This window comes from Macaca thibetana, chromosome 9, assembly GCF_024542745.1.
Source record: "Macaca thibetana thibetana isolate TM-01 chromosome 9, ASM2454274v1, whole genome shotgun sequence".
Taxonomy (NCBI): domain Eukaryota; kingdom Metazoa; phylum Chordata; class Mammalia; order Primates; family Cercopithecidae; genus Macaca; species Macaca thibetana.
In genome coordinates this window covers 110,875,841-110,893,760 of record NC_065586.1, presented here as the reverse complement: position 1 = coordinate 110,893,760, position 17,920 = coordinate 110,875,841, and the positions used below count along the sequence as shown (strand labels likewise).

At 41.0% G+C, this 17,920-nt stretch overlaps 1 protein-coding gene across 1 annotated transcript in view; it reads left to right on the top strand.

The window, feature by feature from the left end:
* The first annotated feature begins 4,915 nt into the window (after positions 1 to 4,915).
* ABLIM1 (actin binding LIM protein 1) overlaps positions 4,916 to 17,920 on the top strand; it is a 342,305-nt gene continuing 329,300 nt past the window's right edge. The window contains exon 1 of the mRNA XM_050804240.1: positions 4,916 to 5,055. Coding sequence (XP_050660197.1) covers positions 5,043 to 5,055 — 13 coding nt within the window. The 5' untranslated portion in view covers positions 4,916 to 5,042. The remainder of the gene's footprint in view (positions 5,056 to 17,920) is intronic.

Here is a 17,920-nt window from a genome sequence, read left to right as displayed (position 1 = left end):
GTTGTCAATCTAGTTTGTTTCTAGGCTATGTCCTTTTGCTGTGACTGCTTTTTAGATCTTATCTTTGTTTTTAGTGTTGTTCAGTTTCAATACAGTGTGTCTAGGTCTAGATTTCTTTTTATTCATCCTACTTGGTATATATTGTATTTCCCTTATTGATACATATATTTTATAATATTCTTAGTTGTTTTTTCTTCAAATGTAGTATTTTCTCCATTTTAAAATTCTTTCTTAGGACTCCTATTATTTACAAATTAGATCTTCTTATCCTATTGTCAATATATCTTAACCTCTATTTTGCATTATTCATCTCCCAATATTTTGGAGCTGTATTTCTAGTGGCTTTTTAATATCTACTTTCCAATTCACTAATTCTTTCTTTGGTTCTGTTTGTCTGTTTTATCCATTCATTGAGTTTTAAATGTCTATAGTTGATAGTTGTTATTTCTATTTGGTTCTTTTTGAAATTTACTTTGTCATTTTTGATAGTCTAGTGTTGGCTCAGTTTTGTGATGTGTATCTTTTGTTTTTTTTTGTTACTTTATATATATTTTATCTCTTGTTTTATATGTATTATCTGGGAATTATAATACCCAAACTACTTAGTATCTATTTGTTGTTTCTGCATCTATTTGTTGTTTCTGCTGACTCTCACTCAGCATGGCTTATTTTACTGTGTATTTGGGCATCTTTTATTATGACCCCATTTTTGCTTGATCTTTATTTGTGGAATCCTTGGGGTCTACATTGACAAAGGTTTTTGTGTTTTTTTGAGACAGGGTCTCACTCTGTCACCCAGGCTGGAGTGCAGTGATGCAATCATAGCTCACTGCAGCCTCAATCTCCTGGGCTCAAGCGATCCTCCCACCTCAGACTGTAGCTGGGACTACAGGCACAAGCCACCACACCTGGCTAATTAAAAAAAAAAAAATTTTTTTTTTTTTTCGGTAGAGTTAGGGTCTTGCCACGTTGTCCAGGCTGGTCTCAAACTCCTGGGCTCAAATGATTCTCCCACCTTGGCCTCCCGTGCTGGGATTACAGGCATGAGCCACTGTTGGATACTTTTACTAAAAAAGAATTATTAAAAAAGAATTTTAGTTTGCTTCTCTCAGGAGCCAGGGATACGACTAATCTGGGGTCATTTTATCCCCCTTTAGTGGGCTGGCTTAATGAAGAGTCTCAGGCTTAGCTTCTCCACCTTGTATATGGCTTATCTAACTTGTTTGCCAGGACTTCCTCATTGCCTATTACGTTGTATGTATTATAAAGGCATTTGATTAAGAACCATTGAGTAGTTCAGTGTGCCTTTAAGCTTGAAGTTATGCAGAAAGCAGAATTATTCTCATGCTACTCATGAGAATAACTTAGGTTCAGAATGAGAAGTGATGATGAGTTGGCAGCTGAAAAGCTGTGGGAGTAAGACTCAATATTCAATTATTTAAAAAATCAATAAAGAAAAAATGTTAATAATGTACATTACCTTTCCTTCCATTAGAAATTCAAAGAGTATTTTTGATAAGAGTCAAATAGTAACCTCTTTTTTTCAAACACAGACTGGAATGTGTTTCATCCCTTTGGTCTATATACATTTTTCTTTCTGGTTTCAACCAATAGACTGTACTTTATTTCCTGACTTTAAAAAGTGGCATTTACTATATCTCCTAAAATTCCTTGCACTTTACAATTTGCTTTTACAATGATTTCTAGAGTATTCTCAGTTATTTCAGGTGAGACATTTGTTAGATTCAAGCCATGAACAAACTTGGTTGCTGTATGATTGGAAGAATTGGTTTCAGATTTCTGAGATTATAGAGATTCTGAGATGATGTGAGTGACCCCAAAAAGTCATTTCAGTGTATCACAACTCCAAAATGTAAGAAAATCACATATATTTTAAAATATATACTTAACCTGAAGAAGACTAAAGCGAAATACATAGGGAAACCTCTTTTTAGCTAAAGATGACCTTTGATAACAAAGTTACTGTTTTGCAACCTGCCAGTCAGGCATGCACTGAGTACTTGCTGTGTGCCCAACAGTATTGTGAAAGGCGCCTTATGTGAGACTTAAAACTAGGAGTGAATTTTATAATCATCTGTGTAGTCTATTACAAGCATCTTAAGGACAAGAGTAAGATCTGTTCATTATTGGGCTTTTGCCACTGTATCTGTAATTCTGCTGTGAGTTTATAAGAACCAGAACTATTGTGGCAGTTAGAGAAAAAGACTAGATATTACTTAAAAGAATAAAAATAAGCTGGGCGCGGTGGCTCATGCCTATAATCCCAGCACTGTGGGAAGCCGAGGCGGGCAGTTTGCCTGAGGCCAGGGGTTTGAGACCAGCCTGGCCAACATGGTGAAACCCCGTCTCTACTAAAAATACAAAAATTAGCCAGGTGGGTGGCACGTGCCTGTGATCCCAGCTACTCGGGAGGCTGAGACATAAGAGTTGCTTGAGCACAGGAGGTGAAGGTTGCAGTGAGTCGAGATGGCGTCACTGCACTCCAACCTGGGTGATAGAGCAAGACTCTGTCTCAAGCTAACAAATAAATAAATATTAAAAAGAAGGCACACAATTCTGGGACCTCTCTATCTTACTAGTATGACATCTGATACAACATATGCTCTGTATACTTCCAGAACAAATTCAACAAGACTGCCCAAGTCCCTGATTTCAAGGAGATTTGGGGAGATAGAAAAGACTTAAAACGAAACCATTAAAGAGCAACACAAAGCAGTGTATTAAGTAAAAACAGGTGATTCTGAAAGTACATGCCACAGAAGTTGATTGAATGAGATCAATGTGGGTCAAGGTAGAAGGAGAACCTTTCATAAGATGTTATATGAGTTAATTTGGGTGGGGAGGAGGCCATTGGGGAAGAAAAATGAGAATGAGTAAAGGCAGAGAGGCAGGAAACATATTATCTTGTTGAGAAACAGAGGGAAAAGTAGTATGTCTACAGTAAAATGTTTGAGTAGGGAGTAGCTAGAGATGGCACTGGCGAGGTAGGAGAGCATAGATTATGAAAGACCTTAAAATTTCAGTGAACTTCAAGCTTTATGCGGGCATAGATCATGTCTTGTTCACCATTGTAACCCTAGTATCTACCCCAGAGACTGGTGCATAGTATGTGTTCAATAAAATTTTGCTGGATGAATTAATTGCTTGGATGAAGACACTTTGAAATGTTGAGTCTGTATCTGGAGATCAGTGAGGACCCACTAGAGGTTTTGGAGTATAACCTCATAGTAGAACATGAACTATGTCATGTTATAAATAGAAAAATTATTCTCAAGGTAATAGGTAAAATAAACCTGGGGGGTGGGTGGTAGGGAGGCGGTGGAGGCTGGAGGCTGGAGGCTGGATGTAGGCAGGGCAACCAGGCTTTCCTGTGATCATGCTTTACCTAAGAAAGGTTAAGCATGGAATGAGGATAGTGGGAGGGGAGAGTTGTTTTGAGACTAAAGCAACTGAATTGTGATTCACTGGCAAGTTTTCTGCCTAAAAGACAGTGAAAGGGATGTTGTCAAGATGGATAAATAATGAGTTGATTTTTGTAGTTGGCATTTGAATCTGAGAATTTCTATTCCCATTACAAATCTTTTTTCTAGTATTTCCTTTCCCACATAATCATTTGGTTGGGTTTTTTTCAACAATGCTCAGTTATCCATCAATTATTTTTTCTGAAAGAATTACGGTCACCTATTTTTTAATATTTCTGAATTGTCAGAACTATTATACAATTCTCACCACATCAGGATGGATTTAGGCAGTGCCAACATAGAAAATAACTAGAACATCTTTCTTTTCCTTCCTTCCTTCCTTGAGATGGAGTCTTACTCTGTCACCTCAAGCGATTCTCGTACCTCAACCTCCCGAGTAGCTGGGATTACAAGCGCTGGTCACCAAGCTCTGCTAATTTGCTTCTTTTTTTTGAATAGAGACAGTGTTTCACCATGTTGGCCAGGCTGGTTTCGAACTCCTGACCTCAAGTGATCCGTCCGCCTCAGCCTCCCAAAGTGCTGGGATTACATGAGTGAGCCACCACGCCCGGCCACCGTACATTTGTTTTGAGAGTGCACAGAGGAAGAGAGGACAGGGCGTGAGAGTGGAATCCCACCTTTTTAGTTAGAATTTCTGGATCTGGTGGCTTTTTATTATGTTGCTTATTAGCATGAAGCCCTAGTTGATAAACCTCCAGGGCACTAAGAGGTTTTTCTTGTATTTTCTCCTTTTTATCCTGACACACAGAAAAAGTGGATTTGTTCAGAGTGGTCACCAGCCCGGCCCAGCCCCGACTCTTACAGAGTTGATGCAGTAAATCAAGTGTATGCACAGACCTCCCTTGAGTGTCTGTTGGCTTAAGACCCGGTGCTGGGTGGGGGGACCCTGACGCCCGGCGCTGACTCGAGGGTCGCTGGAGGAAAAGTCCCGCCCCATCCCACCCCGCCCACAGGCTTTCCGAGAGCCCGGCCGACTCGGAGGGGCTGGTGGGTCGGTCCCCGAGTGTGGACTGCGGGCTAAGCCCCCTTAGGCGACCGTGGTCTTCGCTGTCCTGTCAAGGGCATCACTTAGGGGAAGGAACGAACGGCCCTTTCTTGCTTTCTCTCTCTCTGGGACCAAAGCAGAGAGCTGGAGAGCCATTCGGAGCACCCACGTTATTTTTCCTCTTATTAAGAAGCCGGGCGGGGAGCCGGGAGGACGCAGACCCTCGTTCCTCGGGGACAGAGCCCCGCCCGGCGCCGCGGCAGGGCGGCTGCTGGACCCGGGTGGGCCCCGGCGGCTCGGGGCGGGGGAGGCGCGCCCCGCCCAGCGCGGCCGCGGGTGTCAGCGTTGTCGCGCCCGGCGGGTCTCCGCGGCCGCTGCGTCCCCGCCCGTCGGCCTTGCTGCGCGGAGCGGGCGGCCAGGTGTCCTGCGGGCGGCGTCCCCGCACCGCGAGCCGGAGGGCGCCGGGGCCGGGCGGGCGCTCCGGGGCTGCCTTCCTCCCCGCGTCCTGCGGGGCTGTCCAACGCCTTCCAGCTCCGGCTCCCGCTGCCTGCACCATGTCAGCCAGAGGTGAGTGGGGACCAGGTGGGCACCGTCCACGGACCCCGGCGGGCCGAACAGGTGCGGGAGGGCGGAGGGGGCTGCGACAGCCGCGCCGGCCCCAGCCCGGCCTGAAACTTTGGCAGCGGATCCCCGGGCTCGGGGCTGCCGGGGGCCGGGGGCAGGGGAAGGAAGCCCTCGCCCTTGACCTTGATCCCCGGATGTGGGCGAGCCCAAGGGCCAAGGTCGGCGCCCGGCTCACCTGTGCCCGCCGCGCGTCTGGGCTGGGAGGCGTGGGGGATGGGCTCGCGCTGGCTGCCCTGCCGGGATCTGTGGAAGGGCTGGCCAGGAGGGAGGAAGAGGTATTTTTTCCTCCTTTCTAGTTACCATTTTGCAGCTCGGCTATGGAAGAAATCCAGGGCTTGATGCAGCACGATTTAAAGCTGCAGTGCTTACACCTCATTTAAAAAAAAAAAAAAAAAGTAAATTCCCCACCTGTGCTCCCCTCTGCATGAATCTCCCCTTCCACTCCTCACCCATTTTCTTTCTGGAGTAAAACAATTACTGCAGGTGAAATGGGTGGAAGAAAAAAAAAATCAGAATTGCTTTTCAGGCAAGAATAAAGGGAATGTATTTCTTGCCATCTGGAGCCAGCGACGATGCTGGGGAGAGCGGGTTAGTCATAGCTCAGTGACTGCTAGTATGAGTGAAATATTAAAGAGATCAAGTCATTGTGCAGCTTGCGAGCAATTAAAATGAAGTGAATTGGTTGCTTTGCCATAAGCGTTTAAGGAAAATATTGATTATTTTTAGAAAGTGTATTTGCAAAACAGTAAGTGCCACCCCTTTTGATACCCTGAAGACAACCTGTAAGAGGAGTTGCAGAGTTTTTGTTGTTGTTGTTGTTGTTTTAACTCCGAAGCTCTAACCCTGCTTTTTGGAAGGAGTTTAGGAATTTGATAACATGTGTTGGATAATTAAGCGCTGCTTTTCAGAGTTCATCCTGGAGCATATAATATAGACTAAAGTAATCTCTATCCAGAATGTTTTAATTCCTTTTCAAGCAATCTGATCTTTGTTGATGATTGCTCTGGCAATATGGTTGGTTGGATCTGTACCTAGAAATGGGGTGGAAAGGGCTTGGTGGAATGACAGAATTTATATTGTAGATACCAGGATACAGAGGTGACATAGGGCTCTGAGATACTACCTGCCTATTCATGCCTATATTCAGGTATATTAGAGAAAGAAAAAAGAGCATGGAACAGCTAACACCATAAGGGACTTGGTGTGTATATGGATGGAATCAGAACAATCTCTGAACTATGTTCTAAGACTGAGGCTTTGGGTGCTGACCGCTGTCCAACGTACCACAAGGAACATATGGAGAATATCTCTTACAAGTTGTAAATCTCTCTGAGGTCAGAGTCCATTTCTGATTCAGCTTTAAAGCACCCAAAACTCTTAGTGTAGAACCTTGCACACTGTAGGGACCAAGTAACTATGGGGAATCTTGGTATGCCCTAGGAAGCATCAAATTCGTTAGGCCGTCACACCAATTTCGTTTAGTCTCTGGCCCCTCCTATTCCAGGGTCTCTGGGGTTTATTTGAGAATGCAAAATAAGATGACCCCAGAGATTCCAAGGGGCCCTAAGTCCTGGAATGGGGCTGAGTTCTCAAACATTTCTTCTTCAACCCAGTTTCAAGCAGGATGTTTTGGAGTCAGCTATAGACATTTCACTCAGTTGTCTTATTGTTGGTAATCTTGCATTTAACAGTTTAAAGTCTGACTAACCTAGTAGAGAGAAAAATACCTATAATAATAAATATCAGTTATTGTATATTTATTATGTGTCAGGTACTTTACATGTATTACATCATTTAATCCTCACAATGACTCAATCAAGTAGATATTGTTATTACCTCGCCATTTTACAGATGAAGGAATTGAGGTTTTGAGAGATTATAAAGTTTGCCTGAGCTAAACTTGGTAAATGGCAGATCCTGATTTCTACCCAAGTCTGTCGGATTCTGATCACATCCACTTTGTTTTACTACTTCTGTTATTAGTCCTTCAAATATTGTAATAGACATCGCAATCATTGATTTGCTAAGAAGAGAGAGAGAATGGCCTAGACATGACATTTAAAGGAAATAGCCTTGGTAAGTAACTTGGAATTTCCAATACATTTAGAAACATCTTGGTGGGCATTTGGTACTGACAAAGTGTGGAAAACAAGGCCACTGATACTAGATGTTGTTAATTTGATATTCCTAGTTTTTTTCTTCCTTTTTCAGTGTTGAGAACCAGAACTTCCTAGATATTACCAAAGACTGAGGATTTTAAGTATCTTTTTATGCAGCACTTTTATTTATGTGAATTTGAAAAAAATTCTAAAAGGTTAGTAGAGTGCTTAGTAGTTACCGAGTTGAGTTTGTCTAGAAAAGTGTGTATTTTTGTCATTAATTTTTATAAAAGATTTCAAAACTGTAGGCCTCACTATGGTGTTCCAATTCAGTTATCTGCTCTTGTCTGTACTCTTGGAGATAAGCTTATAGGACCAGAAACTTAATGTGTCTACTTAAGTACCTAATTTATCAATAGGAAGTTCTTTAGACCCTTGGAAAGATAAATGCTCTTGATTTTTAAAATGATCTCTGCTTATTTCTAATATCTAGGCTTGTGGCTTGTGGTAGGATTAGAATTTTCTTTTTTTTTTTTTAGTTGTAAACACTGGGCGCAGTGTCACACCTGTAATCCTATCACTTTGGGAGGCCGAGGTGGGTGGATCACGAGGTTAGGAGTTTGAGACCAGCCTGGCCAATATGGTGAAACCCCGTCTCTACTAAAAATACAAAAATTACCTGAGCACAGTGGCGCATGCCTATAGTTCCAGTTACTCAAGAGACTGGGGCAGGAGAATAGCTTGAACCCAGGTGGCAGAGGTGGTAGTGAGCTGAGATTGTGCCAGAGCAAGACTCCATCTCAAAAAAAAAAAAAAAAAAAAGAAAAGAAAAAAGTTGAAAACAGCCCCCCTTAAGGGGGTACAGAAGTCAGTCCCATTTGCTTGACTTACTTGTCCTTGTGTCTCAGGTGTGCTGTCTGCCTGCTTGTGAGTTTCCCCTGTTTAAGCCTTTGGTGGGATCATGTGTTTGGGGGCCTTGAGGGAGGTCAGCTACACTAGACTGCTGCCCATGGCCTGGGCAGGACATTTCCCAGCAAGGGCCAGAGGAGTTACTGTGTTTTCAGTCTGAATCGAATGTCAGAGCCAGCCAGCAGAGCTTCATCCTCTTGGGGACAACTCTGCTTAGCAGATTAGTTCCTGGATAACTTGCTTATATTTTTTTAATTAAATGTCCCTGGTTGGTTTTAAAAAAAGAAAATAAAACAATGAAATCAGTTGGCCGGGTGTGGTGGCTCACACCTGTAATCCCAGCACTTTGGGAGGCTGAGGCAGATGGATCACTTGAGGCCAGGAGTTCAACACCAGCCTAGCCAACGTGGTGAAACCTCATCACTCTTAAAAATACAAAAATTAGCTGGGCATGGTGGTGCACGCCTGTAATCCCAGCTACTCGGGAGGCTGAGGCATGAGAATCGCTGAGATTGCGCCTTTGCACTCAGCGATTCTCAGCTTGGGTGACAGACTGAGACTCTATCACAAACAAACAAACAAATCAATTGAATCTCATAAGAAAAGCAACTTTAGTTTTAAAAATTTTAAGAGAAAAGTATTAAAATTCAGTTCACTATTCAAACTAACAATTAAAAGCATTCTTTAATTTTATGATAGAGCAAGCTAAGACATTCCCAACTTGCGGTATTTTAGGATACTCTAATCAAAGACTTGTAACTTGGTGTTGTATTTTTCCACTGGAGACCAAAATGGATCCATTATATTTTGATTTTTGAATTACCAGCTAGAGGAAATTATAACACATAGAATAGAGTTTCCACACCTGGCGAGAATTGTCTAGGCAGCCTTTTAAAAATAAAGATTCCCAGGCCTCATTCCAGATCTAATGGTTCTTAAACACTAAAGGTAGAGTCCCAAAATATGTGAAAAGTGATTCTAAGGACCATTAGATTACAGTGGAGTCCCATTATGGCAGGATCACAAGATTCATCTGGAGTATTTATCAAAGGTACTGATACCAAGCCTCTGCTTCAGATCTACTAAATCAGAATATTCAGGTTAGGCCTGGTCATCTGCATTTTTAATAAGCCCCAGTTAATTCTTATGTACAGGCAGACTTGGGAGCCATTGAATTAGAGCTTATTTTCTCTAATGCAGGGTCTGGATCATCCTGCAAGCTTTCAAAAAAACTATTTTTAAGTTATAAAAGTAATATATTAAAATCCACTCTCAGGTTGGGCGCAGTGGCTCATGCCTCTAATCCCAGCACTTTGGGATACCAAGGCAGCTTGAAGTCAGGAGTTCAAGACCCCCCTGGCCAACATGGTGAAACCCCATCTGTACTAAAAAAAAAAAAAAAAAAAGTACAAACTTTAGGCGGGCATGGCTTCGCACACCTGTAGTCCCAGCTACTTGGAGGCTGAGGTAGGAGAATTTCTTGAACCTGGGATGCGGATGTTGCAGTGAGCCAAGAACATGCCACTGCACTCCAGCCTGGGCAACTGTCTCAAAAAAAAAAAAATTCACTATCAATTTATTAATACAACAAAACGATGTTAACTTACCTATCTATTAAAATATTAAATTATAAATTAATACAGTATATTTAAATTCAAACAGGCTGGAATTATATAAAGTTAAAAATGAAAATCTCCTATTTTCTTCCTTCCTATCAAATCCTTAGAATTAATGGCAAACAGTGCATCCCGTAAACCCTTCCAGACAGTTTCTCTCTGGTTAGCTTTTGGTCCGGTTCAATAAATAGTAAATACATATACCATGCAAGACACATGCAGAAAACAAGCACTTTACAAAGAAGCAATCACTCGATGAAACTGCTGGCTTTTCAGAAGCTTGAGTCATGAGGAAAAAGGCCCAGGTGTGTGTGGATAGATTCCATTGCCCTGGCAGGGAAAGAACTCATATATGCTGTCAAAATCTTAGACCAGTTTTGCTAACTTTGTTTTCAAAACTTCCACAAAACTGGAAGCAACCTGACTGTTCATCCACTGGGGGAATGAGTGACCAGATTGTGGTGCATACATGTGGACTATTACACAGTTATTAGAAAGAGTGAGTGAGGCCCATATGCATTGGTCTGGAGGGATGGCCATGATATATTGTCAAGTGAAAAGAGTGTGTTTTAGAATAAAATCTATGTCATATATGATCCCAGTTCTGTAAATTGAGAAAAACCCCTCTGTGTGCATATGTGTGTGTTCCATGAGCAGAGAAAAAATCATAGAACAGTACACAACAAGCGCTTAACAGTGGCTACCTCAAAGGTAAGGACGAGGAGGGAAGGTGGTTGGCTTTTCTTTGGCTATATCTTTATGTTGTTTGGTACTAAGTAAGAACAGCTTTAATAGATTAAATAGTGATCTGGGGGCCATTTTTCTGGCCTGTATCAACTACAATTTCTCCTGTCTTTGAGTTACAGGACTCCCAAGAAGTTTATTAAATCGAGGAAAGGAGAAACTATCTTTGAAAGCCAAGTTTAGCCATTATTAGTTTTAGAGAAAAATCCAATAAAGGGGAAAATGTCCACTTAATCCCTACTCATTCATTTCACTTATTGGAGTCAGGGACGTAGATTTTTATTCATTTATCTGATGAACATTTATTGAATACTTGTTACATGCCAGCAATTAGTTAATAGGGCCCGGTATATACCTTAAGGAGCTCACAGTTTTATGGCGAAGACAACTACACACATATTTATAAAAGGATATCCTGAGTTCAGAGAGAGAGAGAGAGAGAGAGAGAGCGCATATGGGATAGAGAGAGAATTATGGTAATACCAAAGAGTGGCATCGAGTTAGCTGTGGGCGTGGCAACCATATCAGGTGAGGCTTCTTAAAGAAAGTAGAGTTGTTTTCTTGGAGAATGAGTTGGACTTAGCCAGGTGAAAAAGAATAGGATGGAGGGAAGGCCTTTCCAAGGAAAAGGGCATGAAAAGAAGTAGCATGGTGAGCACTGAACTTAGGAAGCCTGTTGCTGCCAGATGACATGTTTTTCAGGGAGAGGAGAACCAGCTCTCAGTGGAGTTGGGAGGTGGAGAGGGCACTTGGGGGAAAGGCTGAGGATGTAGGGATTTTCACTGACAAGGGCTTGCAGTTCCAGAGCACAGTGGAAGGTTGTCCGTGGTGAGAGATGGGCAGCAGGAGGGAAGAAACAGGGCAGAAAGGGATGAGAAGGGAGAGGAGGCTGTCCTTCCCATGGCTGAGATTGCAGGAATGAGAGAGGTGGTTGCGCATGACAAGTTTGAAATGTCCTAACTTTGGCATGAGGAATTTTGGTTGCAGACTGAGCCGAGAGCCTGGGCAGTATCAAGCTGGGGCAGAGAGGCGATAGGGGCTGCCATCTGCTTCCTCGAGTAGCAGCAAAGCCCTCTGCTAAACATGGCTTATTCATGGGGTTAGGGCCAAGGTTAGAATGTAGGCGGAGGGACAATAGGAATCAACCACACTTATTATATTTTTTGGGCCGATTTCTTGAGCTTTGACGCCTATAGCAGGGCTTAAAATGTATTTGCTAGTTGATAAATGGGAGACTTCTCCTTCATTTCATCTTTCTTCTCTCTTACTTTTGCCCACCACTCTGGACCTCTTGTCCCAAGCATCACTCTAGCTTTATCAGTTTCTTCCATGGTGATGTTGTAAAGATTAGTGCACTAAGAGTTCTTATTTGGTGTGATCTGGGGGCCATTTTTCTGGCCTGTATCAACTACAGTTTCTCCTGTCTTTGAGTTACAGGACTCCCAAGAAGTTTATTAAATCGAGGAAAGGAGAAACTATCTTTGAAAGCCAAGTTTAGCCATTATTAGTGTTAGTATTTAATATCAAAACAGCAAAACACTACATTTCCTGGAAGTTCTTTTTTGCATTTAAAATAAATGGTTCTGATTCAATAAACAGATTTTTTTTTACATGAGAGAGATCATTTTGGACATCAATATCTCACATGTGGGAGTGTCATATGTTTCAGCAAAGATTTTCAGAAGGTTGAATTGTTCCCACATTGTATCTGTGAACTGCAATATGTTTTGGTTTTTTTTCTTCATTTTTGGGAACTTATGTAGACAAGCTTGAGTTAATCACACTTCTCAGGTAATGGTTTACTATAATTGTCAGTCCAGTCCATCAGGCCCTACTGTGGTCTAATATATTGATTATTTTATCTCCATTATTTCATTTCATTACCTATTCACCACAGGCAACTATTCTTATACATTTGATGTACGTATCCTTGAATTTGTAGTAAAACCAATTCTTAGACCAGTTCTTGAGCTATAAGCACTAAGTCAGTGTGTGTGTGTGTGTGTGTGTGTGTGTGTGTGTGTGTGTCAAGGAGAAATTTTCTTCTTATTGAGAATGGAATAGAAGGCAGTGGGGCCGTAATTTATGTCAGATATAAAAGAGATCTGACAATTAAGAAAAGATACGCTTTCTTGCTTCCCTTCTCCCCAAAAGAGAACTGGCAACCATATATCTGAAAATATCTTAACAGCAAGCAAGACAACAATATAATAGACAGTGCTGAACTCTTAATCTGTCACCCTTTCTCACCGAGATTCAATCAGCTAGTGTTTATTGAACCTCTCTCTTGCAGCATCCAGATTAATTTAAAATCCTGTCTATTCCTGGGCTGAGGATGCTAATATACTAGTTAATGAAGTCGTTAACAAATAGTTATGGAGCCCTCTGCAGTAAGGATTGTCATGGTTTTTGGGTGGAAAAATATTAAAGGACATTAGAATTTGTGGTTAATTGAGGTTGGGACAGACGGGCTGATAGACATTTATGGCTCACATATAAGTATATATTTACATAACTATATAAGTTGTAATTCCACATGGGATACTTCTATCTAGGACAAATGTTAAATCTGCTGGGATGTTGGGACAATCGGTGTATACTGGGGCTATCCTAGGCAAATTGAGACTGTGGACTTTCTAACTGGTAGTGTTTCTAGCCAGCATGCCTTATGGTGTCACTGTATTCCTTGGCCTTAAAAGATCGACTTTTGATCAATAGCTGAGTATCTGCCTGTAGTATTAGCTACTTTGTAGATTATCTACCTCAAAATGTAAACTTAAATCTTGGGCTGCCTATTTCCTCCTCTTCAATCCAGCACATTTTGAGGCTATTTTCCCAAATGGCAGGTTGGTATGCTGAGGTATCATTGCTATCAGAGACTAACAACATTTAGCATAAAGTCAAATCAAAATAAAATTTTAGAATATTTGCTTTTTATTTTTGAGGTAATTCACATGATGATTTTATTCTGTTGGGTTAAATTATCCAGAGACAACTATCATGGGAAGGAAATGCTTAGTGCCTTTGGGACCTTCATCGTCATGGGAATGGCTCCAGTTTTTCTGGTTAATATAGTTTCATATTAGCTTTAAGATGTTCAGTTTGGTTTACCTGTGGTTATCTTTGGACTCACAACCTACTTGATTTTATGCCACTGTGCTAGAGATTTATCTTTTCTAGCATATTGTATGATTTTAATGGGAAAATTATCTAATTTGCATTTACCACTATAAGGAAATTGCCCATTAAAAAATCAGTTTTGGATGGTAAATCCTTATTTAGTAGATGAACCTATAAAAGCCTTTGTATTATTGAACCCTGCATTAAAATAAAAATGAAAGCAGGAGTTGTAGGTCAAGCATGCAAAAATGATTTGCTGAATGATTGGAGATCATGTTGTTTGAGTCCTTTGTTAGATAATTTTTATAGGCTTGCTTGTAGGAGGAAGAGCTGAACATGCATAATTATTATTATTCGTGTTTTAAATAAACACAATTAGTCCTTTCTTCCGTATGGTGTGTTCTTTCTCCAGCTCTTTGACATTATTACTTTTGAGAATAATATTACATGATATATGTATAAATGGAGAAACTGTGTTAGGGTCAATTTTTAAATAGTTTTTCCTGAAGAAAATATCACATAATATATTTTTACTTTAGACTGTGTCCAGGGTCTTTACTGATACTTTTCTTTCTCAACTTATTGGGAATTCATTTAAAAAACATCCACAACAGGGAAGCCACCAGAGAACTGAATGGTAACAATGAAGGGAAATGAGGACAATGAGGTAAACAGCTATTTCTGGCTTTCAGCTCCAAATAGGAATGAACAGAAGGAGAGGAGTCCCAGAGTCTGGGGGAAGGAGGGAGGGGACAGAGGCATAATTTTTAAAAGTCAAAAAAATGTAGAAAAGAGGTTTGGGGTTGGCAATCTCTAATGGATTCCAGGAAGAATTTTTTTGTTCGTGTTGTTCTGTGTAAAACAAAGGAATCTTTATTTTGAATCACTTAAGCATTGGGTGAGTAATGAGCATGGGCATCAGGGATGGGTGAGTTTTTTTCACCAGTTCCTTGTGACTACTTATTTTAGGAGAATCTATTCTGTGGCTAGATGCTTTATATAAACTGTAGAATTGTAGTTGGCAAGAATGTAATCATTTCTTCAGTTATTCCAAAAGTATGAGTTGAACACCTACTAAGTGGTCTAGGTGTTGGGAGTGTGACGACCACTTACCATATAAACATATTATAGGTGGTGTAAAGTACTGTGAAAAAATAAAAAAAAAGTAGAATGGAGACTATTAGAGAGGTGAGAGGGTGGGGAAGGTGCTATTGCATATGGGGCGATAATGGAAGGCCTCTTTGATAAAGCAACATTTCAGCAGAGACCTGAAGGAAGTGAGGGGTCACGAAGATATCTGGTAAAGAGTTTTTTAGGCAGTGAGATGAGCAATTCCAAGGCCCTGAGAGCTGTCAGGTCCAGCAGGCAGGCTTGTGTGGCTGGATCAGAGAGGACGGGAGAGGAATGGAGATGAAGTCAGAGAGGTAGTTGTGAGAAGGAGAGTGTCCAGTTGGTCCTTGAGACTGCTGTGATGATTTGAGTTCTTCCCTGAGTTAGATTGAGTGAGTTAGGTGAAAGTTCTGAGCAGAGTTGTGACATGATTTGATGTAGTTTAAAAGGATCATTCAGTCAACATGTAGATGGTAAGGCAAGGGTGGAAGCAAGAAGACCAGTTAGGAGGCTCCTGTAATGGTCAAGATAAGAGAAGATGGTGGCTTGGACCAAATGTGAGGAGAGCAGGTGTTGAGAAGTTATTGGATTCTGGAAATGTTTCTAAAGAATTGCTTAGAAAACTTGCTGATGAGTTGGCAACATGAAGTAGAAGAAAGAGGGGAATCTTAGATCTCTCCAATTCTTTCAGCAACTGGGAGGATAGTATATCATTTCTTGCAATAAGGAAGAGTATAGAAGGGGCAGGTTTGGGGAGGAAATCCAGTATTTTGGACATTTGAAATGTCTCTTAGCCTTCTATGAAAATATTTATTATGCCTATTTTACAGATAGAGAAAATGAGACATAGGGAAATGAAGAAACTTTCCTGAGATCATCATCTAGCTAATAAGTGGTTGACCCAGGATTTAAATTCAGGTCTTGTTCATGCCAGAGGATGCTCTATTTACTGTTACAATGCTGCCTCTTTACATTCAGCTGAAATACATACCAGGAAAAGAATCTATCTATTTTTCATTTTTTAATTATTTATGGTTCCTCATTATGGGATAATTTTCTGCATTTTTAAACATGGCTTATGTTTAAGGAAGAAAAAATAAACCATAATCACATTGTTCCAAATTGTACCATTTATCAACATTATCATTGTTAGCACTGCAAAAACACTACTGAAATATGAAGAAGCATGCTCTATGATTATGGCACTGAGTGCTTGGTATGAGCCGGGCTCAGGGCTCCTTTCCTTACAGAGTTCCCAGAATAATGAAGGTGCGAGACCTGTCCGCAGAAGTTGCACTACAACGTGACCAGTGGCGTGATGGTGTTACATACAAGATGTTCAGGAGATCAGAGGAAGGATACTGGTGCATCCTGATTGGATATGGGGCCAAGGAAGACTTTACAAAGCAAGTGATATTTGAATAGGGCCTTGAAGAACAAGTGGAATTTGCCAAACAGAGAAGTGGTTGAAAAGTATTCTAAGCACAGGAAATGGTGCTTGGAATTTTTAGAATTTATAAAATGGCAATTAAACATATTAAACATTAAGAGTAAAACATCTGAAGCTAAATGTAACATGCAGACACAATATGAGGAAAAATTTTTAAACTCTACTGAGAAACATAAAAGATTTAAGTCATTGGAGAGACATACTAGGCTCTTGGATAATAAGGCACAATATTGTAAAAATGTTCATCTCCCCTAAATCTCGGCATAAAAGAAATAAAATTGCAGTTAAAATGGCAACAAGGTCTGTTTTAGGGACATGGCAAATTTAGACTATTATTCATTTTGCAAAATGAAATATATGAAATTCAAAAACAAAGGAAGTGTAATTAAGGGAGATCAGACCTACCGGATCTTAAAACACAATATGAAACTATATTAATTAAAATAGTTTAGTGTTGGAAAAAATTAGACAGAGTGATGTCTAGTTATAGTATAGTGAACAAATGTGTATAGGATTTATTTATAGTAAAGGTAGCATTTAAAAATCGGTGTGAGAAGAAAGATCCCCAGTAATTGATGTTGGAGCAACTAGCTAACTATTTAGAAAAGATAAATCTAGATCCTTTTCTTATTTCTTTTAGAACACACACACACATACACACACACACACACACACACACACACACACACAATTCCTATGGATTAAGTAATTACGTATAAAATAAATGAAATAGAAATCCTAGAAAAAAATTGGTGAATTTATAACTGAGAGTGTCCCAACCCTCTAAACAGGATACAAAGCCTGAAAGTCATGAAATAAAAAGTAGATACATTTAACTACGCAAAAATAAGACTTCTATGTGGTTAAAAAAATACCATTTTCAGCATTCTGGCTTGTGATTCTCACAAGGCCCCAGCAGAGCTGGCTTGAACCTGGCCACCTGCCCCAGGACAGTTAAGTCAGCAAATAACAGGGCGGAGCCAGAGACAGGTGTGGGATACAACTAAGGTGCCTTTGGAAAGCTTGGCAGATAATTGGACTGATAGTGTCATGGCTTACCTGAGGACCTCACTGAAGTTTTACTCTCTGCACAAAACAGGCTAGACAAGTACAGAGGATGGTGTTCATTCATTCATTCCACAAATGCATAGAGCTTTTATTATTATTAGTTTTCATTCCACAAATGGGAGAGCTTTTAGCACCATATGCAAGGGGCACAGGAATGAGTAAGGTATAGTCCCTGCCTCAGAGAGGCCATATTGGACCTCCGCTTGGTATCTGGAATATTCAGAATTGGAAGGCCATAGTCGCTCCTGTTTTTTTCCAGCCTTCTAGAACATCAGTCCCCAACCTTTCCGCACCAGGGACTGGTTTCATGGAAGACAGTTTTTCCATGCACTGGGGTTGGGGAGGAATGGTTTCAGGACGAAACTGTCCCACCTCAGAAGATCATCAGGCATTAGATATTCATAAGGAACCCAAGGTAGACCCCTCACACGCACAGTTCACGGTAGGCTTCGCGTTCCCATGAGAATCTGTTGCCGCTGATCTGACAGGACGTGGTGCTCAGGCGGTAATGCTCGCTTGCCTGCTGCTCACCTGCTGCTGTGCGGCCCAGTTCCTAACGGGCCATGGACTGGCACCAGTCCGTGGCCCAGGGGCTGGGGACCCCGTTCTAGAACATTCACACTCCTTAGGGTAGTCTGGCCTGAGGTTTTTGGACAGTTATAGGCTTAACACGTAGTTCTTAGTCATTTGCT